Here is a 26,732-nt window from a genome sequence, read left to right as displayed (position 1 = left end):
TGTTTCAGTGCCATCATTTGATCGCGGCTAGCCCCTCCTGGTCAAAATGCTTTGGATGTCTATTAAATTTGTTAAATAACATTAAAACCGTTAGCGCAGTCCTACCGATGCTGATGTGTTTCCCAAGTTTGAGTGTTCTAAGTAGTAATAAGCCGTAGTTACTGTGTGGTCAATGTAAAAACATGATTCTTAAAGCAACTTCGGTTCATCTATCACTGTCATTGACAGCCAATGAGTTGATAATGATTTGGATTTTACCTGGGCATTCCTTTTCCCTTGTCCTGCTTCTTACGCACCTCCTGGTACACCTGGTCCCAGTTAACTTTCCGTCGAAATCCAGAGGAGCTGATGAGCTGCCGTACAGTTGGCTTTATTCCGGAGTCCTTTTCACTGTCGGTCCGTCGTGACTCGCTTAAGTTACGGATACGCCTGGCGATGTGGAGGTTGGGTTCGTGGCTGCCCGTCTTGTTGCTGATGCGCTTGGTCAGGTCGCGCTTCAGGACGGGAGGCAGTTCAAGTTCAGACAAGCTTGACGCATTTGGGCAGGTTTTGTCTAATCTGGAGGCCTCGCCCTCTGAACTGTGGTCTTTTGCTTCCGTTGCGGCCTTTTCCAGAAAGGTTTGGTTGAGAGAATCCTTTGCATTGCCATCGGATTTTGAAGCTACAGGCTTTAGTTTCTTGGAGGTAGAGGTGCTGACATGCAGGGACTGCAAGGAATTGATGCTCTCAGTAGAGGACGCTGCAAGCTTTTCTTTGGCTGCACAAGATGAAGAATTTTTAGGTGGTTCGCCTGATTTGGGTTTAGATGCATTTTGTTGGCAGCTGTTTTCCTTGTTCTCTGTAATGGGAACATTCACCTGATCCTTGCACGGCTCCGCTTCAGTATGCAGTGTCTTCGCTAGCAGGGGGCAGTCCAAAGAGTTCTTCCTTTCAGGGAGGGACGAGGACTTCCTGGAGGTTCCTGGAACCTTCGGTGTTAGTTGTGAAGGCAGGGCTCCAACAGAAAGGTTCCTGATTCCTTGAGGCTGTGGACGTACTTCATTACTGATGGAAGGCCCATCGTTTCTGTATTTATTTTCAAGCCTCTTCTTTACTCCCTTCTCAGTGGAGGTGAGTGGTTCTGCTGCTTTTTCCTGTTTTTGGGGTCCTTTAGGGGTTTGTTCTACTGGCTTTGACTGGGCACCTTTCCTGGGTAGCAAGTCTCCTGATTTGCTGACAGGATAGGGACACGAGTAAGAAGTCTTGTCCAGCTTTGGGTTGCTGCCAAAGCTCGGTTTGGCTATCGGCTTCCCCTCACTCTGGGGCCCTGGGTTCTTGACAACACTCTTTTGGTGGTTGTTCACAGGGCTGGCAAAAAATTGTGGTGGTGGCGGGTACATTTGAGAGGACCCATTGTAACTAGACGATCGGTTATTTGTTGGAAATTGGGAAAGGTTATTCCTGCCGTAAAAACCATAGCTGCTGCCTTGGTTACTGAGCCAGGGCAGTCGACTAGGATTGCAGTCCTGTGAGTGGTAGCGACTGCCTTGCCAGTCATCTGACCCCCACCTCTGGAAGTTAGGAGGTGCCTGAGCATGCCAGGAGGCACTCTTGTTGTTCAAGAGGCTGCTAAAGCCTTGCTGCTGGTTACTATTCCTAGAGAAATATTGAGGGTTCCAAGCTCGGCCGTGCGAGAAAGGCTGCCCACCTTGATCCAACTGATGGCGCTCTTTGGCTTCCTTTATTCTCTGCTGGATCGCCCGTTTCTTAGCTTCCTCTGTTTCTTGGGCCAGCTTAGCAGCAGCAGCCGCCTCTTTTTCTTTGCTGTAGATGTAGACCAGATGAATGATATGAATAAAGATGAGATTGATCAACTGTGGCGGATTTCATCAATTTGGGGGGATCTGTGATCACTAAAAAATAGACCCGATCTTGTCTACTAATCATGTCTAGCGTCAGTTAGCCACATTAGCAAGCTACCATTTAGTTGCAGACATATTCTTACTAAGTAATATGAGCATAAAATTAATATCTCCTGCTCTCTCCTGCTACATCAGTGTGGAAAAGAAGGGAATTTGTATTGGTTTTCCTTATATAGTAGCCACTGAGTGGTGGTTGTTTTGCAACCTAGATGACCTGATTACAGTGTCTTATGAGAGAATTCTGTCCGATTATACCTGTTTTTTTATAGAATGCTCACATTTGGCTCACATCCAAACTGTCCAGCATTAAAAAGTATTAAGATGTGAGGCAAAACACTTAATTCTTTTTGCAAAACAAAATACTGCTAATTTTCAATTCCTTTTTAGAGCATGTGCAGTTAAAAACACTCTTGATTCACAGGTAATGTTCACCGTTTTACAACAAAGATTGAGTGGAATAATAAATGTGCATGCTTTTGTTTATGAAAAAAAATCGGGACTGGCAAAAAATTGAAATCGGCAGGTCAAGGTTTTCAAAAACCAACGATTGGTCAGAAATTTGTTTGCACTCCAGGGGTAAATGGATAAAAGCAGAAAAAAAATAACAGGGACAACTGAATCAAAATTATCTGAATCAGTTCCAACGGTGTCTTCAATGAATTCAGTCTGAAAGGCACGGGCAGATATGTCAAGGCCAATTTGGCAGAAAGTCAGTGCAAAAGGGGGCTTAAAAAAAGTTCGCCCTGGCAGAAAATCCCTCCCTCCTGTTTTTGGCAGCAGATGTGAAATTTGAGCCTGGTCCTGATTAGACTGAGGCAGCAGCTGAAAGAAGCCTGTGATTGCTCATGATAAGAATGTGACTATATCACTACAGATACTATGCTAACACACTGTAGAAGGACTTTTTCAGTCACAAAGGTTCAATAGTAACAAACACAGATTGTACCTATCATTATTAGTGATTAAATCAAGGTAAAGATTAAGAAAATTATTATTCTTTTTTTGTTTAACTTATTCACAGCCCAAGATTTAAATACAATCGATATCATGTTATGCATGCTAAGGCTAATTACAGCTAATAAATTAACAAAAAAAAAAAAAAAAAAAACCATCTCGTTTTACATTGCATCCTGTGCAATGCATACAGTGACTACACTTGCCCCAAGTGGTTTGGGGCACAGCAACTGATGTCATGAGTCTTTCCAATGCATTGTTTCCAACATTTGCCAAATAACATTGAAATTTAGCATGTGTTTAGCAATACTTGTCACGCTACGATGGATGAAAAACCGCATATTTTCAGTCGTATTTATTAAATAAATTCTGACATAATTGCCTGATAGATTTAATATAATTTTAAAGATATTTGCGCTAAGCTTATCATCGGATTCCTTTTAAGAACCACTATTATGGTGACTGACTATACAGTAAGTATCATAAACAACATGGGGATACATATTTGTCATTTAGAACAACTTATTTCTACTTTTACCAGAAACTAAAGCAAGGTGACCACTCCAAAAAATACATGCTCCACACATTTTGATAGGAGTCATTTCTGGATTTTTTTCCCGGAATAAAAAGAGCCTGCAGCTAAAACAAGTTCATTTTATTTATTATGATGTACTGAAAGAAATAAAATACAGTAGTTATAGCAACAGTCTCTTTTTATTCCACCAAAAAAAAAAAAAAAAAAAAATCAAGAACTGACACCTATCCAAATTTGGGACCTGTTCATTTGGGTCACCCGCTATCTAAAAATAAAAATAAAATACAGAATACATCATATCCATCTTACCGTAGCTTCTCTTTCCTTTTGTAAATGAGCTCCACTAAGTTCTTGTCAAAGTAGTCCTCACCGCTGTTTACACAGCCAGGCATATTCTTCTCCTTCTCCACGTTCTGCTTGTGTGCAGGGCTGGAGATGTGGCCTGCATAGTCGGTCAGGCTCACCAATGAAACCTTGCACACCCGGCAGTCGTGGCCGCAGTCCCTGTTAGGTAGGAGAGGCGAAAGAGGACGCTCAATGCTTCCTTCAGGCATGCTGGCGGCTATATGATGAACTTCTTCAATGTCTTGGGAGAGGAGAGTACTCAACAATCCCTTGTTTTCTTCACTTTACACCAAATTCTCTATTTGTTGCAGATCAGGAGGTAACTAACTTCAAATTTCACGTGTCGAAACATAAAAAAAAAAACGGTATCTTCCTGATCCATAAAGTTTGCGGTTTCCTAACGGCCCATTTATGACAAGGATGCAGAAGCAAGCAGGAGCAGCCAGGCCCGGGCGGCACGCTAATGGAGCTTGCCGGCCACGAAGCGCAGGGACGCTCGGCTTAGCGTTTGGTCATGATCGCGTCCGCTGCACTCTGAGACCTCGCTCCAGCGTCTGTTTTAGGAGTATCCAAACCACCTCCCTTTCGACCCTCCTCCAACCAACACTGCAAACAATCCAAAGCAGCGTAACCGGAGTCAGCAGCTGCTCATCAGTCGCCACCTTTGACTTCTAACCTTTCCCAAATGTGTCACCTTTCCTTCCCATGTAGTTTGTACCTGTTTTCTCACTCTATGAGCACTCTGCCACAGGGTTCCTGAACTGTTTTTACCCTTGTGCCCACGTTTTTTCCCAATATAACTAGGTCATGACCCACTTTTATGAAGGATAAGAAAAGTACTCTTTAAACACTTTAAAAACACATATAACCCGAAAAATGATCACTAATGTAAACTCACCCATTAGTGAAGCCATTTACACATATTATTTATATTGACAGGCAAGTTTAAAGCAATAAATATAAAATGAGTGAAAATCAATACAGAAGTGAGATGCTAACCAAGTACTTTACTGTGCAGTGTTTTTTAAACAGTCTGAAGGTCTGTCAAATCGCCACCTAGTGTCCACAACAACAACAACCAAACTTTGAAGTCCTACTCCTCAGTCATTCGTAGACAGATTGCCTTGAAACTTGGTAGCTATGTAACATGGCTCAGTATCAATCGATCCTCTGAGCATGATTTTCGCTGTTTTGCATCAGGGCTGATTAATTAATTGGTCAATTCAAAATTCGGTTTAGTTGAGGGCATGCACGTACAGCCTTCAGCCTGTTAGTGTGCTGAGGCACACTCGTGCTTTATTAATACCTGCAGCTTGTCCATCAAGGATCTACTCCTCACTTTTGGGTTCTGACTCATCGGTGGAGAATGACCGCTCTAGCGCACTCACTTTCGTGCACTTTGGTCCTATCACTTTTTATCAGCTTGGCAAGTTAAAAATATTCAACATTGACTGCTTCCATACTTCTATCAAAGTCATGTGCCAGACAGCTGCCCTCTCTCGAGCATCCGGCAGGCTCGTGTCTAAATATACGCGTCACAGTTGGAACAGCTGAAGCCGCTCTTTTTGAGCCCTGACCAGCACGTGCCTGTATGTTCATGTGTTTTGCGCTGACCCACATAATATAAAACCTTAAAAGACTGCTTTAAAAGCCTGGGTCATTCGGGAAAGCTGTACAGGTTTCCAAAGTACTTACCGCCCTTTGAGTTTCTCCAGCTCACGGTGGTGTAGCATGCTTCTCATGTGCTCGTCCATCTCCTGTGTACAGACACAATAAAATTGTGACCTGGCATAGCAAAATTAGTTGGAGGTCGGACAGAGGAATTCTGAGATGAAAGGCAAAAAAAAAATTACCATAACAATATTTTTGAAATGACATTTCTTGGTTACACATTCCATAAACACTTATTTAATTGATTCAAACTTCCATTATCACGGAAGCAAACATCGTGAATTGTTCAAAACCCGCATTTTTGTGAACGGTACTCCACAAACATGCATGAAATGATCTAAGAATATAAAAAATTCTAATTTCTTTTATTGTTTTCAAAAATATCCACATGGGGAAGTCCCAATTTAAGGGTATCAGTATAAAGATTCAATTTTGCTCATTTCAGACCCATTTTAATAATTCTACATCGTTATAAACTGAAAATAGGCAGGGAATTAAAGTGTTTCCATAGTAAAAAGTATTAGCATGTTGCTATTTGAACATACCGGCTTCTGATTGGTCTATTTTGGTCAAAGTCCAAATACTCTTCATGCACACTTTATTTTTGGTTACCACGTCTATGGTCGGAAAACACGATGCTTAATTTATCATAAAGACAGACTTTTTCACAGAATCTTAAGGTAAAAAAAAGACTGATTAAGAAGATTAAGAAGAACAACACATAAGACTAACAGTATGTAACAGCAGTCGGCTTGCAGATTGGATGGTACTGCAAATGCATGGCAGTGGATTGGACTGGTGCCCAAATACTTGTGTTATAATGACAGATGTGAAGGCAGCAACTGGGAGGAATCAGACAATGATGACACCTTTGGCCAACTTAAAACTGATGCTGCCAAAGATCAAATCAATGGGAATGATAAATGTTCCGATTTGGATTTTGATTAAACAACCAAAACCCTTTGGTTGTTGTTGGGGTTCAATGTCACTGTTTCACAGTTACTTTTATTAGGGCTGTAGCTATCGATTATTTTAGTAATCGATTAATCGATGAACTCGTCAGTTCGAAAAAATTTAGTAATCCGATAAGGAACATAAAATTAAAAGACCTGAGCTGAGCCTCAAACGGTATATTTAAGAAATGAGGATATAACTGGCTAACTTACGTAGCAAAAGTCTGCTAGCTTAAATGTCATACATGCTAATTTTTTTTTTCTTTGACAATACTCTTCACAAATGGTTCAAACACATATTCGCACAAAAATGACTAAATATACTGTACCTATAAACTAAATTACAAATGCATTAAAAAAAAAAAAAAAACAGCGCAAACAAAAACCACAGGGAGCAGCTGGATTCAGCCATGTGAAATGAGTTATGTCTATCCACCCAAATCAGTAAAACTAAATGCACACTTTCAAAACAAACCATGACAATGCCACTTTAATTAAACAAATACTCGAAGCAGCAAAATTTAATTTGAATCTTTTTTTCTATTTGAATTACTCGAGGTAATCAATTAATCATTGCAGCACTAGTTGATATGCAGTGTTGTTCCAAGTTACCTTTGAAAAGTAAAGCGTTATAGTTACCGGTATTTCTCTGAAAAAGTAACTATATAAGTAACTTGAGGTACTTCACTTTAAAAATAATTTAAAAAAGCGTTTTTGTTGTTCTGTTGTACAGTAAAAGAAAAGACAACTTCCTCCAACACTATAAAATGTAATAGAAGAATAAAACGTGCAGAAAATTTTGACATGCATCTTTATTTTTATAAACTTGCCTTCAAAACAAAGGTTCGGCCCACTCTGTCAGACTGTCTTTGATTGGCTTATCCTGACATCTTGCCCTACGTTAGTCAATCAATAAACTCTTCTGGGACATGTTGTGTTCAAGTTTTTGATTGAGATTGAGAAGAGCCATATGGACTCCGTGACTAGAATGAGAGCACAAAGCTGTCAACAGAGAACACCATGGATGCAGAGAGCAGCAAAGCCGTCTGTAAAATGACCAGTGTTGCTAATCTTACTTTAAAAAAGTAATTAGTTACAAATTACTTCTCCCAAAAAGTAATTGTGTTAGTAACTCAGTTACCTGAATGTAAGAGTAATTAGTTACTTGGCAAAGTAACTGGTGATAATGGTGTTTTTTTTTCCTTTAAAAATAAATAAATAAATAAATAAAACAGGTCACACACTGTGAAGTTTAAAGGATTATTGGGACAATTGGCCCAAGCCCAATTCTTTACCCTAGACATAACTAGACACAGGGGTATTGCAGATATTGCGATAACTAGATAGTAACCTTTGCTATGTGTGGAAGCCATTTAATGTTGTGAATCAACCGTTAAAGTTGTTAAAATTGCTCCCGTTATTGCATTAGTTCCCTTCTTTCTACTTTCGACATGTGTACATTTTTAAACGGTTTCATCATTTAAAGTGATCCTCTAACTTAAATACATGTAGGCTCTAATAAACCACAATTGTTCTCTTGTACTAAAATATGTTGTTAGAAACACATAAAATGTTAAATCAATGGCAATATCTTATAATATTTAGTCCATGTTTTGACTGTTAGTTGGCGCCATGGTTTGCGGGCTCGCAGTGATGACGTCATTGGTATCTTGCGTGTTCAACAATTGCTTGTTGCTGCCTAAACTCGCGAAGTAAAATGCCACGATGTGCTGCTTTTGGATGCAATTTCCAGTCAAATGGAAACAAGGGGAGTGAAGTGAGTGGTCAAGGTGGGTTTATTATTTTTACTGAATAAATGTGCACAAGTAGAAGCTTCTCCCTCTTTTTGGTCCCTGTATGCACTCAACCTACCCACCACGCGTTACAACTAGCGCCCGAACATCGGATCTTCGAGTGAGTAAAAAAACGCAGATTTGGATTACTATTGCTATCTTTTTTTTTTTTTTTTTTTTTTTTTAAAAACCTGTCCTGTTCAGCTGTTTGACACAGAGAATGGAAGTCTAAGTGCCCGGATTCTGAACAGTTTTAATGTTTCACATTGAGAGTCTGTCATACTCCCATTGTGATCATTCAAAATACCTTTTTATTATGACAAAGCAGCAAACAGGAAGGGATTATGGGGGGACAGAAGAAAAGAAATACAAGAGAAGAAGGAAAAGAAACACATACACAAACAACAACTAGAAATACATTGAACATCTAAACTAGTTACTAATATGCTGGTGCTATCGTCAGCGAGATGTATTTCCGGTTTACACCATGTGGGGGCCTATTGGCCAGTGAAAGAGGAGAATGGGGGTGGGGGTGTCTATAAGCTAAGTGATTGAAAGGGGTAGAGTGTACACAAATCAGTTCTGTGATCTAGAACCCAGTAATCGTGTGAATCTCTTATGAGTGTAAGCCCTATTGCTATCTTTTTTGTTGACTATTCTTCGTGGGAATTCTCCCCAAATCATACTAAATAATTAAAGCACTATGGCACGCTACAGTGACGACAGTGACTCTTACGTGGACCTTACAATGTTGGGAGTTCGTCAGGGAACGCGTGTTTGTGTCAAGGTGGAAATATTATTTTTTGTGAATAAATGTGCATAAGTGGAAGCTTCTCCCCTTTTTGGTACTTTTATACACGTATCCTAGCTACCCCGCGTTACAATGTACAAGACATAGATTACACAAGGTGTGCTCTTTGGCCTGTACTGTAAGCACACGACAGCTCTGGATGCTAACAATCTACATAATTATATTGGGATAAGTTTGAAAACGCAATATGCTTACCTTGAATATCTGCTAATAAAACCGGACAGCATACACTCTCGCTCCCAACCGGACTTCCCAACAGGACTCTCTTGCGTCACCAGTTTTGCCCAACTTTTGTCTTATCAGGTATTTGCTGCACGCATTTTTCCCTGAAGCTCGTCTTGTGAACGACCGACAGTGCTGTCCTGCTCTTCACTTTTCAGATCTGGTTCAAATAGGAAGGGTAGAACTGACGATATGTTGGGAAAGCTAACGAGTGACGCGCTGGGATTTCCGCAACGGGACCAGTGACGTCACGCACTGCGAATGGCGACCTATCACTTAAAATAATTTTACAAACTTTATTAAAACAAAAACTTTAAGCGGGGTTTTAATATCAAATTATTATAACTCATACTAACATGTATCTTTTAAGAATTACTTGTCTTAAAAACAGAGGATCCCTTTAAAGATAGATTTAAGTCAAGATTTTGCCGAGTTGGGAGCATTTTAGATTAAAATACTTGGGTTCGCTAGGAAGTTTCTCTACAACACAGCCTTTCTGAGAGGTCTACTGCTTCAAGATGGCGGCTGTTTACGATCGCATCTACTTCTTTATACATGTTGCTAATGCCGCCTTGTATGTCATTTGCATCTAGTTCTATATTATGTCATATCTACCGTAGCATCATGTGGGTGTAGTTTGTAGGCTATCGGCTACAGTCAGATAATATTGGAGCCAGTGTTGTTAATTTTACTTTAAAAAAGTAATTAATTACAGTTACAAACTACTTCTACCAAAAAGTAATTGCGTTAGTAACTCAGTTACCTGAATGTAAGAGTAATTAGTTACTTGGCAAAGTAACTAGTGATAATTTTCATGCTTTTTTTTTTCTCAAAAAACAAAAACAAAAAAAAAAACAGGTCACACAATGTGAAGTTTAAAGGGTTTTGGGGACAAATGGACCAAGCCCAATTCTTTACCCTCCACTTAACTAAACACAAGGGTAACTAGATAGTAACCTTTGCTATGTGTGGAAGTCATTTAAAGTTGTGAATCAACCGTTAAAGTTGTTAAAATTGCTCCCGTTATTGCATTAGTTCCCTTCTGTCTACTTTCAACAATCAACATGTGTAAGTTTTAAAACTGTTTCATCATTTAAAGATAGATTTAAGTCAAGATTTTGCCGATTTAGGAGCATTTAAAAAAAAAAAAAAAAAAGTTACTTAGGTTCGCTAGGAAGGAGCTTTACATCAGAGCCTTCCTGAGTGGTCTACTGCTTTAAGATGGCGGCTGTTTACTAACGCATGTAGTCCTTAAAACATGTTGCCAACGCAGCCGTGTCTGTCATTTGCATCTAGTTCTATAATATGTGATATCTACCGTATCATGTGGCCGTAGTTGGTAGGCTATGGCTACAGCCAGGTATTATTGGAGCCACCTAGCATCGCGTTTGCTACGGCGTCTTCCCGACTCCTGCTCTGCTCTCTCGTCTCCGTGAGTCCGTCTCTCTCAGACTTTTTTTATTCAACCAACTTAGTAACGCATAGTAACGCACGCCTTTCCGGGCCTCAGTTACGGTAACGGCATTGCCAAGATGAGAAAAGTAATTAGTTAGATCACTCATTACTGACAAAAATAACGCTGTTATATTCTAACGCCGTGATTAACGACACTGATTGGAGCCACCTAGCATCGCGTTTGCAATGCCGTCACAACTCCCTTCCCTCCTCCCCACTCCTGCTCTGCTCTCTCATCTCCACGAGTCCGTCTCTCTCAGACTTTTCTCGCGTCATTCAACCAACATAGTAACGCTGAGTAACGCACACCTTTCCCGCCTCAGTAACGGTAACGCCGTTGCCAACATGAGAAAAGTAATTAATTAGATTACTCACTACTGAAAAAAATAACGCCGTTAGTAACGCCGTTATATTCTAACGCTGTTATTAACAACACTGAAATTGATAGACTCACAGGCTACGACTTTGCAGGGGGACATTTTGTCACTTGGATCATGTAACATAACTAGGTAATGCTCGTACTATAACTAAAGTGCCGTTCCGGAATTACAAAACACATTATGTTTGAAGTTACAGCAAAAAGTAGTTTCGTTAGTTAACAGAAAGAACGTTAGGCGGTAGTTCCAACACTGTTGATATGCCATTGGAAAGCTGGCACTCTACTTTTTGATTATGCAAAAAACTTCAGCTTCGAAAATGGGTCTTGTTGAGTCATTTTGCTGTGCTGGGTCACAAATACAGTTGACAAAAATCTCCAATTTATTGCATCATTAATTTATGCGGCCAAATGACCTGCTTGGAGGCGTGGACTGTCTCGCAGAGGATGCACTCCCTGTCTCTCGCCATCTTGACTGCTGCAAATTTGCCTGTAACAGACAATAAAGAGAGAATTCTTTTTTCATGATACGAGCTAGTCGAAATCATAGCAGTTTTCCTAGAATTTCTGATGTTGACAGTGGGGAAAAAAAGGTGGCTTCAAAATGTTATAACTTTCAACTGTGAAAGGCAATGGATAGGCAATCTTTCTAAAGAAACGTGCGACTTGTGAAGTTAACAGCCACAATCTCAATTACTTTTTTTGTTGTTTTTTTTTTGCAAAAAATTGCCTGAGAGTAGTTTCAAAATTTTGTAGATCGGGTCACTTGTAAGTCAAGGTATTTTCAGGTGTTAGTGGAGTACGTATATGAAGCTCATTCAAGATTCAAATGTTTGCTCGTCACTTAAAAAACTCCTAGGTTGGCAACTTGTGACAGTTGCAAATCAAACTACCATTGTGCTATGTATAGTCTTTTGTTTGGATATATGTGCTCTTTACAGGTTTTTAACGAAGAAGAAAAAAAAAAAACAACGCCTTGACTTAAGGAAGGCTGCCGTAAGATTGAAGTCATGGCCTTCATGTTCGAAGAGAGAGAATGAGGGAAATTGACATGGATGATTTCTTTTTTGTCTTCCATTGAAGAATGAAATCAAATGTAATAATTGGTCAAAACATCGAGTTTCAGCTGGCCAATAAAAACATAATGCACACACAGACAGTATTTGTTCGGTTGCTCATTTTTGACTAATTTATTTGAATGAAAAATGAGTAGTTGTGATTTTTACATCTTATATTACTTGCATGTGAAATATGAAATTGCTCTGATGATGCCATACAATGCCACACCTTGCCATATTGGCAAGTAAAAGGACGGTGTCTGAATTTTGTCAAAGGTCAAGTTGTCCGGTCAAATGTCAAATTCATGATGTTCATCTCATAAAAGATTTTTTATTGAACATTTGATTAAAAAAAGAAAGAAACATGGATTCATATGTGGCTTAAAACATTAAGAATCTGCAACATTTGCTCATTCATTCAAACATTTCAAGCTTTATCATTCTCAATGGACCAAATAATATGTTATTTTCCCCTATTACCTAATTTTGGATTTATATGTGGCTTAAAACATTAAGAATCTGCTATATTTGCTCACTCATTCAAACACTTCAAGCTTCATCATTCTCAATGGACCAAATAATATTTTACATTTTCCCCTCTAACTTAATTTCTACTTGGAATTTATGAATGAAATAAAAAGGGATATCAATGTTTCTCCTAGCCAAAAATTTGTTAAAAAGATAACCTTAATTTTTTTGTCCAAATGCCTACGTCATAGCGAGGAGTTGTTGCCATTTGTTTGTTAGCCTACCTCGTGCTAATTCTTGTGTTTTTGTTGCAACAAACAATTGCCACGGCCCCGCACAATGCAAAACAACACACACCAATACTCCAACAATCTCCATACAGTATAAAACCAACATTGCAATAATAATATTTGGACTAACAGTGAGCAAAACTGGACTAGAAGCCAACTAGCATAGTAGCCAGTAGCTAAGGTAACACCAGATTTGCGTGAAGGCAACCAAAAATACGATTGGCTGCAAACATTTCGTACAATTTAAATGCGTAAAAGTGGTCCTTTTGCTACCTTTATAAAGTTTGCGAGTGTCTGGAACTCCACATTTTGTCCCGCGTAGAAAACAGTGATAACAACATCCTCCTCCAGCAAAGAGGAAGCGAGACCCCCACGGCAACGGAAGTGACGTTCACGTACATCGCTCCACAATGGGACAGTTTTTGGGCGACGCAGCGAATCAAACCAATATTTTGCTTCTTGCTTGTTTGATAACAAAGTACAGTCACACAAATTTATATTAGAGCTGTCAAACGATTAAAATTTTTAATCGAGTTAATCACAGCTTAAAAATTAATTAATCGCAATTCAAACCATCTATAAAATATGCCATATATTTCTGTAAATTATTGTTGGAATGGAAAGATAAGACACATGACGAATATATACATTCAACACACTGTACATAAGTACTGTATTTGTTTATTATAACAATAAATCAACAAGATGGCATTAACATTATTAACATTCTGTTAAAGCGATTCATGGATAGAAAGACCTGTAGTTCTTAAAAGATAAATGTTAGCACAAGTTATATAAATTTTATATTAAAACCCCTCTTAATGTTTTCGTTTTAATAAAATTTGTAAAATTTTCAAACAAAATATAAACTAGTAGGTCGCCATTGTTGATGTCAATAATTACGCAATGTTTATGGTGATGAAACCCATAAAATCAGTCACACCCAAGCGCCAGCAGAGGGCGACAAAACACCAAAAAACACAAGTAACAAATGGACATGACACTGTGCTGTCATTTCAATCTGTTTGAGCAGGGCACGTGCGTTAAATGTGTCAAATATTTTAACGTGATTAATTTAAAAGAAATTAATTACCACCCGTTATCGCCATAATTTTGACAGCCCTAATTTATATATAATTTCATTTGAACCACAATAATAAATGTGGAAGTTTAAGCATAACCCCAGTTTAGAAGTAGATGAAAAATACAAAATAATGAAGTCTAAACTCATAAAAAGATTCTTCATCTACATACAATCATCATCCAATCAAACAAAGTCTTGAACAATACAAAACACAATAAAACAAATGTGAATGATCCCGTTATACCTATAAAGCTTACAATTGGTGATGAGTACTGTATATTTAGGATAAAATCCAAATTATAAATAAGTCAATACAAAAACAATAATCAGCAATATAACATGTTCAACAGGTTTGACATTAACTATAAAACACATACAGTAAGATCTCTGAAAACATACAGTACATAAAAGCTTTTAAGTGTCTTGTACTTGTTCACTGATGTGCATGAGACACGTGTGCAGGAATGTTTGTATAGCAAGTGTTTTGACCGTAAAGATAACGGCAAGGCCCTAAAATAGTCCGTTAAAATTTTGAAATGTTAAAATGCCTAAAAGAAACTCTGCTCTTGATTCCAGTGGCTCTTTTGCAGTCTGGACAGGCCTATTTTTTTTTTTTAACTCAATTGCAGGCAATGACTTAATAAGTATCCCTAGCAATCAGTTTATGGTGCTGAGTTGGCGTGCTTTGTTTCTCAGGTGACGCTTTCGCATTCTGATGATCCACTGGACGGTCAGCTTGGCAAAGTTGGCGGCCTTGAAGAGAGCCATGAAGACGCCGCAGAGAATGGCTGCCGACGACCACGGGTTTGCTGTCACGATCTGAGTTCCAAGAGAAAGATGAGCTAAAACACTCGGCAAAATGAAAGAATTGTAAACCTACCAGTTGGATTTCTTGTATAAAAGGATCCCTCCACTCAAAGACTACAAAGAAAAGCTGGTTGCTTCTCTCTGGTTCGGGCCTCTTGTCATTGAATTTGACCACTGTGGACTGGAAGACAAATCAGTGAAGAAAAGCCAAACAAACAGGGAGGACGCAGTGTGGCCACACTCACTTCTTGGCGAAACTCAACTGATTGGTCGCTTTTCCCGGATGTCCTCACCAAGGACATCTTAACCCACGTGCGGAAGCCGCCAGAGAAGGTCCACGTGGAGTAGTTCCTCTCACAGTCCCTCATGAACTTGGATTTATTTAAACTGAAGAGAAAGGCTACCACAATTAATCAACAACTAATCAAATATCAAATTAATCGAGAACTATTTTGATGGTTGATTCAAGACATTGTTGACCTAAAAATTGTCCAAATCCTATTTTTTGAGCCTCGTATTATTATTAAAACCTTTTTCAATTCAAAAATAAAAAAGGAGGGAAAAAAACCAGCATTATATTTTTGTAATTATTTTTCCTTTTTTTAAATAGTATTTGGAATAGGAATGCCAAAAAAGTGGAAAACAGTCAATATTCACTTTTTAGGTTTTTATTAAAAGTACTCATTTTAAGTATTTATAAGTAGTATTATAGGAAAATAAAAAGGGAAAAAACAGTAAGTGAATAGTGTTTCTTTATGCAATTATTCTGATATGATAAATGATATATAATGATATACGATAAAGGACGATTTTTAAAATATTATTCTAAATAAGAAAAACAAAAAAGGAGGGAAACATTTAGTATTATTACCTTTTTTGTGTATTAATTTATCTTTACTTATTTCTAAATGTATTAAAAGAAAATAAAAAAATGGGGAACACAGGGTAAATATTCCCTTTAATGTAGTTATTTAAAATGCAGCATTTGAAATAAGAAAACCAAAAAACAAAACAGAGAAATAGAAAATATTCCTAGGGTTGTTTTGATCATGTTTTTTGCTCCCGATCCGATCCCGACCGTTTTAGTTTGAGTATCTGCCGATCCTGATATTTCCTGATCCGATTGCTTTTTTTTTGCTCCCGATTCAATTCCACTCATTCCCGGCAATTTTTCCCGATCATATACATTTTGGCAATGCATTAAGAAAAAAATGAATAAAACTCGGACGAATATATACATTCAACATACAGTACATAAGTACTGTATTGGTTTATTATGACAATAAATCCTCAAGATGGCATTTACATTATTAACATTCTTTCTGTGAGAGGGATCCACGGATAGAGAGATTGTAATTCTTAAAGGCCAGATGTGACTTTGTATATTGTGGCTAAATATTGCCATCTAGTGGATTTTTATGAGCTTTCAGTAAATGATAATTCAGGCATTTAACTTCTGCCCAAATGCATGATGGGAAGTGCACCCAAGACTGTGCGTAGTGCTACTAATTCATATATCTTCTCCGTGTTAGAGACTACTTTAAAGTGTTAAAACATAGATCATGTGCTGTCTAGTGTCCCCATATTGCTTCCCATGATATTACTAATTAAAGGGAGAGGGATTGTACCTCCTTAGCCAATTAATAAAAAGCTCCGTAGCTTGCTAAAATTCACCCTACTTGTAGTACATTGCCTTATATCTCTCTATATGAGTGATACAGCGCCATTACAGACTGTGTGTGATCATGCGAGAGTAGGTCGTGCAGCGCATGCATTAATTTAATTAAATATTTTAACGTGACACATTTTTTAAAAATTAATTGCCACCACTATCGGGATAAATTTGATAACCCTACCTTAAGCCTAAACTAAAGACTCTGGATGAGTGTAACATATTATGTTTGTTACATTAAATAGAATTAGAAAACGATTTAATTAAAAAAAATTTAAAAAGGCATGGCCGATATTTTTTAGCCGATTCCGATACTTTGAAATGTCGTGATCGGACCCGGTTGATCGGGCGATCGGGACATCTCTATTCCTTACCCATGTATATTAAGAATTTTTTTTTTTTTTTTACAAAGTGGACTTATTTTTTTCTTAATTAAAAAATATATGTTTTTTTAATCAAAAAAAAAGGGGGGGGGGCAGTAAATAATCTCTGATATTTGTACTCCTTGATAAAAGCAGATGATTATAAAAAATAAAAAGATAGAAGATTAAAAAAAAAAAAATTGTGGAATATCTTTTTCATGAATCAAAATGAGATCTTTGCAAACATTTGCTTTTGCTTTGTGAAGTTAAAAATTATTCACAAACTTTTCTGATTCACATCATTCTTGGGTCTAATGCACATTTCCACCCAATTTGTAAAGCTCCAACTGAAAATAACATGATATAGATCTGATTAGTTGACTAATTCCAAAAATAATTAGTGATTTAATTGACTATCAAAATAATTGTTTACATTAACCCTACTTAAGAGCCACATTGTGTTTATGTCACATCAGAGCACTCTAATTGGATGCTGAGGAATTACCTGTGTTCCAGGTCGCTGAAATTGGCGAATGGCATGTACGTGATAGCACTGAAGTCTTCTTCCGTTTCATTCTGACTGAACTGCATAAAAATCAACTCCTTGTTACGGACGTCCGACGGTCCTTGCACCACCAGCGCTTTCTTCTGCGACACAGCAGCTAATAACAATTTTGTTGTCAACGGAACAAAGGCAGATTAAGCACGCACCTGTGTCCGGTTGGTGAAAGGCCCATCATAGGTAACCTCCTTGATGATACAGTCACCCTCTTGAGGCTTGCCGGGGTTCACCAGGGGCGGGATGTCGTCGTGCAAGTGGTGCCGACAGCTCAGCAGTCGGGCGTTCCCCGGATACAGAGCGATACCTGTGAGGATGGATGTGATCGTGTTTTAGTGTCATTGACAGCGATAAGATGTTCAATCCATTTGAACTCCCAGTCCAAATGCATTGGACATCTATCGCTGTCAGCGGCAGCCGATGTTAAGACACCCAACTTAGTGCAATGCTGGTTAGACTCATGTTGGGCAAATCTGGATTAGAAAGTAGGGCTGGGCAGTATGATTATTCTGTTTTTTTTTTTTTTAAATCACCTCCTGCTTCTTAAAGGAGACAGAAACATCAATGGACAAAGAAATATATTTATTTGAATTCGTCAAATGCGTGACAAAAAGCAACAGTAATTTCCAACATTAAAGTGGAAAAATCCATCTTGAATGAAATCTTACTATTTTTCTCTCTTTATCTCCCCCTATTTGTGCTGTCAGCCTCCAAACACAATGTAATAACAACACAAAGAAATAACATCCATGTCTACACCTAGCAGGTTTTTTTTTTGTTTTTTTTTAATCCAAGGATCCTACCCTTATACGTCCTGAACAAATAATTACGTCTACATTACCATCGAAAAATAACTGACGATAATCTCGTCCTTCACATGTGTTCCTCAATATGGAGCAATGCTTGAGTTTGTAAATAAATGGACGCAAAAAGCACATGTCCAATATTTAGATCAAAACCCATTGCAAATGGATCCATGTTGACTCTAAATGTAAACATTGGTCTCATGTGTGACGTAAGAACGAAGTGTGTGGCAGACAGTGATGTTTCCTCAGTTAAATCTTGGTATTTCAGTGTCCATATGATGGCGCTACAAACGCAGAATTCGTACATCTTCACTTTGGCAGGAATTTTAAAGAACCCTCGTTCTCAATGCCTGATAAATGTGTGTGCGTGTGGATGATGTGCCAAACCATAGAAAAAGATCTTTTTGTCAAATACCATGCTACATGTAGACATGGCCAAAGATAAACGCATTATTATGTGATAATGTATTGGATATTTCGTTGCTAGCTTTCCAGTCTCTTACAAGCACCTGCCTGACTTCATAACAGTTGGATTCAGCGACAAATGCTTGCTGTTTTTCTTCCCATTTTACATTGAAGTATTTTTTTCTTGAAGACTTACGGAAATTTATTTTCCTACTAGCATTAAGTATTCACAACAGTACGACTGAGCACTTCGTTCCTTATGTACCCATGCAACTCCCCCTTGTTTGCAAACGTCATATTTAATAGAAGTGAAACATGTACATTTGGGTTTAAACTAGGACTGTCAAATGATTAAAAATTTTAATCGAGTTAATCACAGCTTAAAAATTAATCGCAATTCAAAACCATCTCTAAATATTTCCATTTTTTTCTGTAAATTATTGTTGGAATGGAAAGATAAGACGGATATACACATACATAAGTACTGCACTTGTTTATTATAACAATAAATTCACAAAATGGCATTAACATTCTTTCTGTGAAAGGGATCCGCGGATAGAAATACTTGTAATTCTTAAAAGATAAATGTGAGTTTGTATATTTTTTGTATATTGTGACTAAGTATTGCCATCTAATGTATTTGTTGAGCTAAACGAAATGTTTGAATAGAGTTTGACCAAAGTCTGAGTATTATTTTGCATTGCTATTTTGATTGGGAATGCCAATTCTCTTTGCATTGAGCGCTTTTCTTTTTGTGAACATAATTTTTTTTTGAGGGAGAGGAATATTATTTTTGTTGTGCTTTCAGTAAATGATACTGTAGCGACTTAACTGTTCGGCCCAAATGCATGATGGGAAGTTGGGCAACCATGACTGTCAGTGGTGGCTGCAAATGGTATATCTTCTCTGCTTTGTGTTCAATACAGGGTGTTAAGAAAAAGATCATCTCCTGTCATTCTTTGCCACAATAGATATAATTGTTGTGGAAGAGATGCCAAAGCTTTTGCCAATAAATAGCGCGGCCCCAATGGATGCCTGTGTCCACTCCACTCGCTTGTCTCTGCTTTGTGTTCAATACAGGGTGTTAAGAAAAAGATCATCTCCTGTCATTCTTTGCCACAATAGATATAATTGTTGTGGAAGAGATGCCAAAGCTTTTGCCAATAAATAGCGCGGCCCCAATGGATGCCTGTGTCCACTCCACTCGCTTGTCTCTGCCTCTTAGCTCTCAATATACATAAAATGGCACCATTGTAGTCTGTTTGCGGCAATGCGAGAGTGGGTCGTTCCGCACATGCGTTAATAAATGCGTTAAATATTTTAACGTGATTAATTTTAAAAATTAATTACCGCCCGTTAACGCGATAAATTTGACAGCCCTAGTTTAAACAAAACCCAAATGAACTAATGTAATTGATTAATCAACACAGAACTAGCAGGAAGGTAGATTAAATACCTTAATTAATTATTAATCATGAATACAATCAACAGTGTTTCTTAAGACCTGAAAAAAATTTGAATTCCAGTAGGGACATGAGACTAAAGTCCTAGCTGATTAGATGACAAAGATATTTTTAATGGCAGAAGAACAATTTCCTGACAGTGAAAACACACCAGGCGGCAGGAAGGCATCCACCTCCTTGTAGGTGACAGACATGACGGGATGGTTGACCTTCTCCAGGAAGTCGGAGATGGTCTGGTATGCCAGGAAGGCGGCCACGGCCGTCAGCAGCAAATAGATGAAGATGAGCACTACCGTGAAAACGTTCTTCAAGCATGCCTTGCTTACCCGCATGGATGGCGTGCTGCCCCTTGTCTCGTCCTCTACAGAAAAAGGACAACACAAGCTCTAGTCCAGTGGTCTCAAACTGGTCCTCAAAGGGCCGCAGGGGGTACTGGATTTCATTCCAACCAAACGAGACAAATACCTTTTCACCAATCTGGTTTCTTACAAGTGTAATCAGTTGATTGCAATCAGGTGCTGCTTATGTTAGTAGAAACCTCATTGGTTGAACTGTTTGTGCTGGATCTGTTGGAACAAAAACCAGGACCCACTGCGGCCCTTTGTGGAGTCGGTTTGAGACCGCTGCTCTAGTCCATTCATAATCAGAGGTGGATAGAGTAGCCAAACATTTTATTCAAGTAAGAGTATTGTTACTTCAAAATAATACTACTCAAGTAAAAGTAGTCATACAAAATCATAGGACTTCCGTTTGCAAGCTTGGTTATAGTCATATGACTATATTATTACGTCTGATTGGTATAATGGAGTCAGTGATTACTGTTGCGAAGTCTCATTGCTGAAACTGGTTGAGATTTGAAGAGATTCGGCACCTCTGTTGATAATAATCACAAAAGTGCGAAAAAGAAATAAAGATGAGAAATGTGTATATGTGTAAAATAAAAGCAACAACAGTTTGTACCTGGTAAAATACTCTCGTTACGCTCCTCACTGTCGTCTTCCACATCGTGGAAAAAGTCCGGTGATTGCATTTCTTCATTGTGGTCCTCGTCATCGTTGAACTGTGGCATCAAAACAATATCAAAAAAGAATTCAAATAGACATCCAATCTATTTAACCCTTTTGTGCACATTTTAAGAAAAAAAACCTTTAGGGTACACTCATTTAACGCTTTGGTTGCCATCGAAGACACTAGACGTCCAATCCATTTTGACCGGGAAAGGCGAATGAAAAAACCTAGTCAGAATGGATTGGACTGTCAATTGCACTGAAAGATTGACATTGACAGTCACTCCATTCAATTTAGATAAATTGCACGTCTATAGTTGTCTATAGCATGCAATGAGTTAAATACTATGGAGAAAAAAAGTCAGCTTTACAGTGTTTTTTAGGGCCTTAACCAGTGTCAATTTCTTTTTATTATTTTTATAGATTTTTTATTGATTATTGGATTTTTTTTTGTATAAGCCTGTCCCGTTCAGCTAATCAGATATTGAGAATGGGAATCTGAGTGTCTTTATAGGCTGAAGAGTTTGAACGTGCCACATGGGAGTTTGGTGTACTCCCATTTTGGTTGTTCATATTGTGTTTCTACGCGTTGTTTATTCAGGAAAAGCAGCGGCTAGAAAAGGGTTTTACCGCGACAGAGAGAAAAGAAGCAATAACTGAAAAACTAAAAAAAACATCATTAAATTAAAAGTCTTAAAAGTCAAAAGTTTATGACCAAAAATTTGTCACTTGATCTCCAAAGGGTTAAAGGACTTAAGTGTCAACTTTTGAATAGCCGTTTACAGTAGTGACCACTGTCCCTGAAAGGTTTAAACTGTGAATGTCATTTTACAGTGCCATTGACGGGGATAGACGTCCAATATCAATTTGGACTTGTCTCAACCGATGTTTCAGAGGCGCCGCATGATTGTAGTGACAGCTTCATTTAAATACAAATATTTTCAAACTTTAGAAAGAAAAAAAAAGCCTAGTCAGCTGGTTCATTCAGGAAGCATTTTTCCTGTGCTTGCATGCGGATCACATGATTTCAAACGTGCAGGAAACATTCACAGGCACACAACTGAGTCGAAACAAAACGTGTAACTCAGCTTCTTTGAATATTAAAAGATATGATGCGTTGTTATTATCAAAAAGTCACGTACCTCTCGGTAAGTACGGTCTTTTCCGAGCATCCCGTCAACTACGCTCCTATCCCGAATGAACACTTGGGACGAGTGCCGCCGGACATCAACTTTCTGTCAGCATTTTAAGCGAAACGTCCAAACGAAGTGTTTCGTGCACACATGAATGAAAAGTTGAGGTTTTAAAACGCTAAAATACCATCCTACAACAGGAAGAGAGGGAAACACTCCTAAAATTACTTGCGTTCCCGGATATCCGCTTGTCCTAGTGCACTGCCTGCCTGGCGATTACTTCGCGGGCGCTGCTGCAAAAAAAACTCCCAATTTTGTGGGCGTGAATGACGACACTGGAGGTGTGGTTTTAATATTTCCGCAAAATATCACAGCCAGGGGTGGAGCGGATGCATCCGGGCCAGGGTCCCGAGTTTTCGGGCGTCAAGGGGGCCCGGGAGCAGGGGCGGACGGGGACTAAAAAGCAGCCCTGGACTTTGACTCACCCCAAATGAAATGTACCCATTTTCGTCGAACAGAACTTCAATTTTGCATTTTTTTTTTCTAAGAAAGATGTTGAAATTTTGAGATCCAAATTCTTTAAATTTCCAATTTTACCAAAGGCAAGGGAAGTTCACTATAAAATTATTAACAAAGTGTACCCTTCAGCAGAATTTTTAAAGGGGAACTTTGAAGTAAGGTTGGCCAACCATGTTTTTGAATAATATCAATGGCTAAACAATTATAAGCATATTTTCATTATTTTTTTTAACGCAACCCTTCCAGATTCTTTGTTTAACCCATAGCAACGCCCTTGACAACGAAAATGCTTTTCTTCGGCAATCTTCGGAAATTACGTCACACCTAGACATGCGAGGGAAGTCCACCATAGAACAGTATTGTTTGTTGCATTGCTTCTCGGTAAGATGCCACAGCGGTGTGTGGCGATGTTTTGTTCTCGCTCAAACGAAAAGTTGTATGAGTGGCCAAAGGATAGCAGGGCACGTAAATGGACATCTTTCGTTCGCACGAAGCGAATGAATTTCACGCCATCATCGAGTAGTGTTCTCTGCTGCAAACACTTCGAAGATGGCTGCTTCCTTAACCGGTCTGCTTATGATCAAGGATTTGCCAAAAAGTAAGTGTGATTTTTGGATAGATGACTGATGACTTTGTCAAAGCATAGCTGCCTACTGTTGTGGAATTGAACAGTATAAGCTAGCGACGTTAGCCGAAAGTTAACTCGTGGAAATCCCCGATCATAGTTGTTGTTGCGTTCGCTAGGTTAAGCGTGTTTAAATTGTGCGTCATCTACGATCATGTCCGAAAGGGTTAATCCACTGTCAATCGGGAAACGGGTGTGGATGTGCATATAAACGGGTCGGCGTCGCAGTAATTCACGGTCACGTTGCTGTAAGAGACACACACCGCCGGTTAGTTTGTGCACATTTATTTGTATTTGTATTATGTATTTCCACCTTCATGCTTCAAGCATTGCATTGCTTATGGATGGTTCAGCGTTCACGGTGATCGCATGATAGGCATCTAGTTTGTGTTTTATGAGAGCCGCTGACAAGTGACAGCTGAAAAATAGCGTGTTGGTTTAGCGTAGCAATTGAGTCAATCTCGCAGCGAATCAGCGAGCGCGCAGGTCACGCAGTGAATCATGGGAAATGTAGTCTCGGGACAACACTGAAGTGGTGCTTTGTAATCTGTTCGCTTGTGTGAAAAAACTACATTTCCTCACGCCATTAGATGCCAATTCCTGCCGAGAGCTGTGCCGAGCTGTGTTCTAACTTTTCCATAAGAACTGCTCCATGTGGTAATAAAGAGACAAGGTTGTCAGCGCGTCGTGTGTTCGATACATTTGTAAACAAAAAGCTCATAACAAGACACTATGCACAATCCGTTTAAGAGGCGCTGGAGTGGGAGGCGAGGAGATCGGCGAGAAGCAAAACTTCGCGGTCGAATGTGGCGGCAGTCCGCTATTACAGTATTTTATTTTCTTATTGTTGCCACAATAAAGTGGAGAAAGCCATCGAAGACTCATCTCCTTCTTTCCCCCCAACGTTTTTATATTATTATTTTATATGCACGAGAGCTGCCGGATCTGCCAAAATGAACATGAAGTCTGATTATTATTTTTTTTAACAATGTCATCAGATAGACAAAAACATAACATTATGTGCAAATGCCTGCATCTTCAAATCATAAAAATAATAACAGCCTATATCTTACCAATGTTGTAATCTCGATGGGTCTTGTATCTATTCCATGTCAGGTAGTCTAGGCACACTGTTTGCATTCTGATTAGCGTCTGGCCAATACATGTTAGATCCAACATAAAATTCCAAGCTCCTCTTCTTCCTCCAACTCTTCTAAAACTATGATCTCCTCCCTTGCGCTCGGTTTATCGCTTATATCGCTGTTTGAATCATTGTTTGAAGGGCTTTGTATGGCGGCCGTATGTATGGAGCTGCCAACGCTGTTCCCGGTGTGACGTATCACTTCCGGGTTCGTCCCCTTTCAGGCTCGAACTTCGGAAACGCGATTATTTTGTCAAATATACAACATATAAATTATTTTTTCATGCTTTATTTGGTGGACAATGTTTAATTACTTTACTTGTGACCCTATTTGGCATGTGAAGAAATCAGTTCACACTACAGCTTTAGGCTCCGTTTTAATTTGGACCACAACAACTGTGTTTTTTGTAATGAAGACATCTAAACGACTGGTCATTTATTTTTTTATTGTAAATATGTTACTGCGTTCTAGGACGATTTGTATGACTGGTTACTTTCTAAATTGGCAAATATGTCTAGTTTCACAAAAGAAAATATTTTATATGGTATCTCTGTCAGAGTCATCGCACGACCTGGTTATCAATAGAAAGTATAATTCTTGGGAAATTTTTCATACGTAAGAATAAATATTTCAAATCTATTCCTACTTTTAATATTTTTCACAAAGAATTATGTCACTATTTTTCTTCTTTGAAACATATGAAGGGGGGGAAAATGCTTTAAAACTGTGTGAAATTGCTGAGGAGCTAGACTTGGCTAGTAGACCCTAGTCTTTTTTTTCTTTTACTATATATTTTCTTCTTTCCTCCACTTCTCTTTTTTTCATGTGATTGTAATTTTTGTTATTATGTACATGGTTATGTTCTGGGATTGTCTGTTACTTCTAAAGTTGTTTAACATTGTACCGTGCCACTTATGTTGTAATGTTTATTAAAAAAAAAAAAAAAAAAAAAAAAAACTCAGACCAGCCCACAAGAATCGTTGTACGAAGGGAAACACAGGCTCTCTAGAGGGAGAAATTATTTTTACATTTTATTGTAAAATGCATCAATTTCATGCACTTTGAGAGGAAAATTAAGCGCCTATGAACAACTACATATTGCATTATTATACATTTTAACTTGAATATTCACTGAGAAATTAACAGCACCGTCCAGGTCTCAATGTAAAACCAGAAAAGGCAGGAGACTGTCTGAAGCACAAAGAAAACATGGTATGATTTATGATAAATCACAATGAAGAAGCTGTAATTATACATTTTAACTTGAATACTGAGAAATGAACAGAACACTCTCAGGATCTCTATGTAGAACCAGAAAAAGGCAGGAGACTTTCTTCTGAATTAATATTGCTGCTGCGTGTGCATACGTTGTTTTACAGCTAAAATATTTTTTCTTAGGAGAGGGATAGTAGGACGAGCATACTGTAACTCAATACAATTGCAAACGGGGACATGGACTAGCTGGCACTAATCCTTTAATTGCCATTTATTTCATTCAAAATGTAGCTACCTGGTGGATAACAATTGCCAATATACCTAGCAAGTAACCCTCTTCATCCCTACTTACTTGCCCTGCGCTTGTCTGTGGAACTTCCACCAGCTCATCATTAGCCTCTCCTTCGTTTGTTGTCTCTCCCTGCACCGGCTGCACGTGAGAGCCGCTGCTGCTCCCACTCTCATCATCACCGGGGGCTGGGCTGTTGCTAGCCGGCGTGGCCTTTGAGCCAGACTGCTGCTTGCGAACATGTGTCAACTTGTGACATTTCGATGCTTCGCTCTGGAGTTTCTTCAGTTTTTTCTCTCTAACCTTCTCTGCGCCACCCTTCTTTTTTCTTGCCACCACCATCCATATTGTTTATCCACGCTCATCGCTATTTAGCTTCCACAAGGAGTAAGGCTTTACCAAAGTAGGCTACACTGTGCTTTCTTCGTTCTTCTATCAGATTGGCAGTTAACAGCTAGGCGCATTGCTGCCACCTGTCGGACTGGATGCGAACTGTAGATAATTATAGAGGTTGGGGGATAAAAACAGTGATGAACGTATGGCGGCCACTGGCCATCCAGAGCACCGGCCGTTCGGTGATCCTCCAGAAGCTAGATTACCAGTCCACCCCTGCCCGGGAGGATCTAAAAAGCATGTCCAAGGATGCGCAGAGCTTTACTTTGAGCGGGCATACATACGACAGCTGGTATGAAAATCTTTTAAGACTAAAAACAGGCTGACTGCAGACTTTTAAAGTGGGAAAATCTAGTCTCAAAGGTCGAGAACAGTGTTAAAAAAATCCTCTCCCGCAAACGTTTCTTTAGTATATTGAA

At 38.8% G+C, this 26,732-nt stretch overlaps 2 protein-coding genes across 10 annotated transcripts in view; both read right to left on the bottom strand.

The window, feature by feature from the left end:
- The window catches only part of znf106a (zinc finger protein 106a), a 30,886-nt gene extending 17,664 nt beyond the window's left edge, over nt 1-13,222 (bottom strand). The window contains exons 1-5 of the mRNA XM_057860038.1: nt 13,106-13,222; nt 11,433-11,506; nt 5,431-5,492; nt 3,700-3,894; nt 259-1,803 (exon numbers count right to left, since the gene is read on the bottom strand). Coding sequence (XP_057716021.1) covers nt 259-1,803; nt 3,700-3,894; nt 5,431-5,492; nt 11,433-11,486 — 1,856 coding nt within the window. The 5' untranslated portion in view covers nt 11,487-11,506; nt 13,106-13,222. The remainder of the gene's footprint in view (nt 1-258; nt 1,804-3,699; nt 3,895-5,430; nt 5,493-11,432; nt 11,507-13,105) is intronic.
- A 325-nt stretch (nt 13,223-13,547) lies between these two features.
- Nucleotides 13,548-26,322, bottom strand: pacc1 (proton activated chloride channel 1). 9 transcript variants are annotated; one of them, XM_057858601.1, is made up of 9 exons: nt 25,984-26,322; nt 20,951-21,050; nt 20,810-20,863; nt 20,142-20,351; nt 17,469-17,623; nt 17,263-17,405; nt 14,969-15,110; nt 14,797-14,904; nt 13,548-14,735 (listed from the first exon to the last, which is right to left on the bottom strand). In XM_057858601.1, exons 1-9 carry the CDS (start codon nt 26,260-26,262, stop codon nt 14,574-14,576), a joined length of 1,353 nt encoding a protein of 450 aa, XP_057714584.1. In that variant the 5' UTR covers nt 26,263-26,322; the 3' UTR covers nt 13,548-14,573. The 9 variants fall into 9 exon arrangements, with proteins under 9 accessions (XP_057714584.1, XP_057714586.1, XP_057714585.1 ...); XM_057858603.1 differs by having other exon boundaries at nt 14,987-15,110; XM_057858602.1 differs by having other exon boundaries at nt 17,263-17,402.
- Between the last annotated feature and the right edge of the window lie 410 nt (nt 26,323-26,732).

This window comes from Corythoichthys intestinalis, chromosome 15 (assembly GCF_030265065.1).
Source record: "Corythoichthys intestinalis isolate RoL2023-P3 chromosome 15, ASM3026506v1, whole genome shotgun sequence".
NCBI lineage: Eukaryota > Metazoa > Chordata > Actinopteri > Syngnathiformes > Syngnathidae > Corythoichthys > Corythoichthys intestinalis.
Note: the sequence above shows the minus strand (reverse complement) of the source record. Positions and strands in the feature narration are given on the sequence as shown.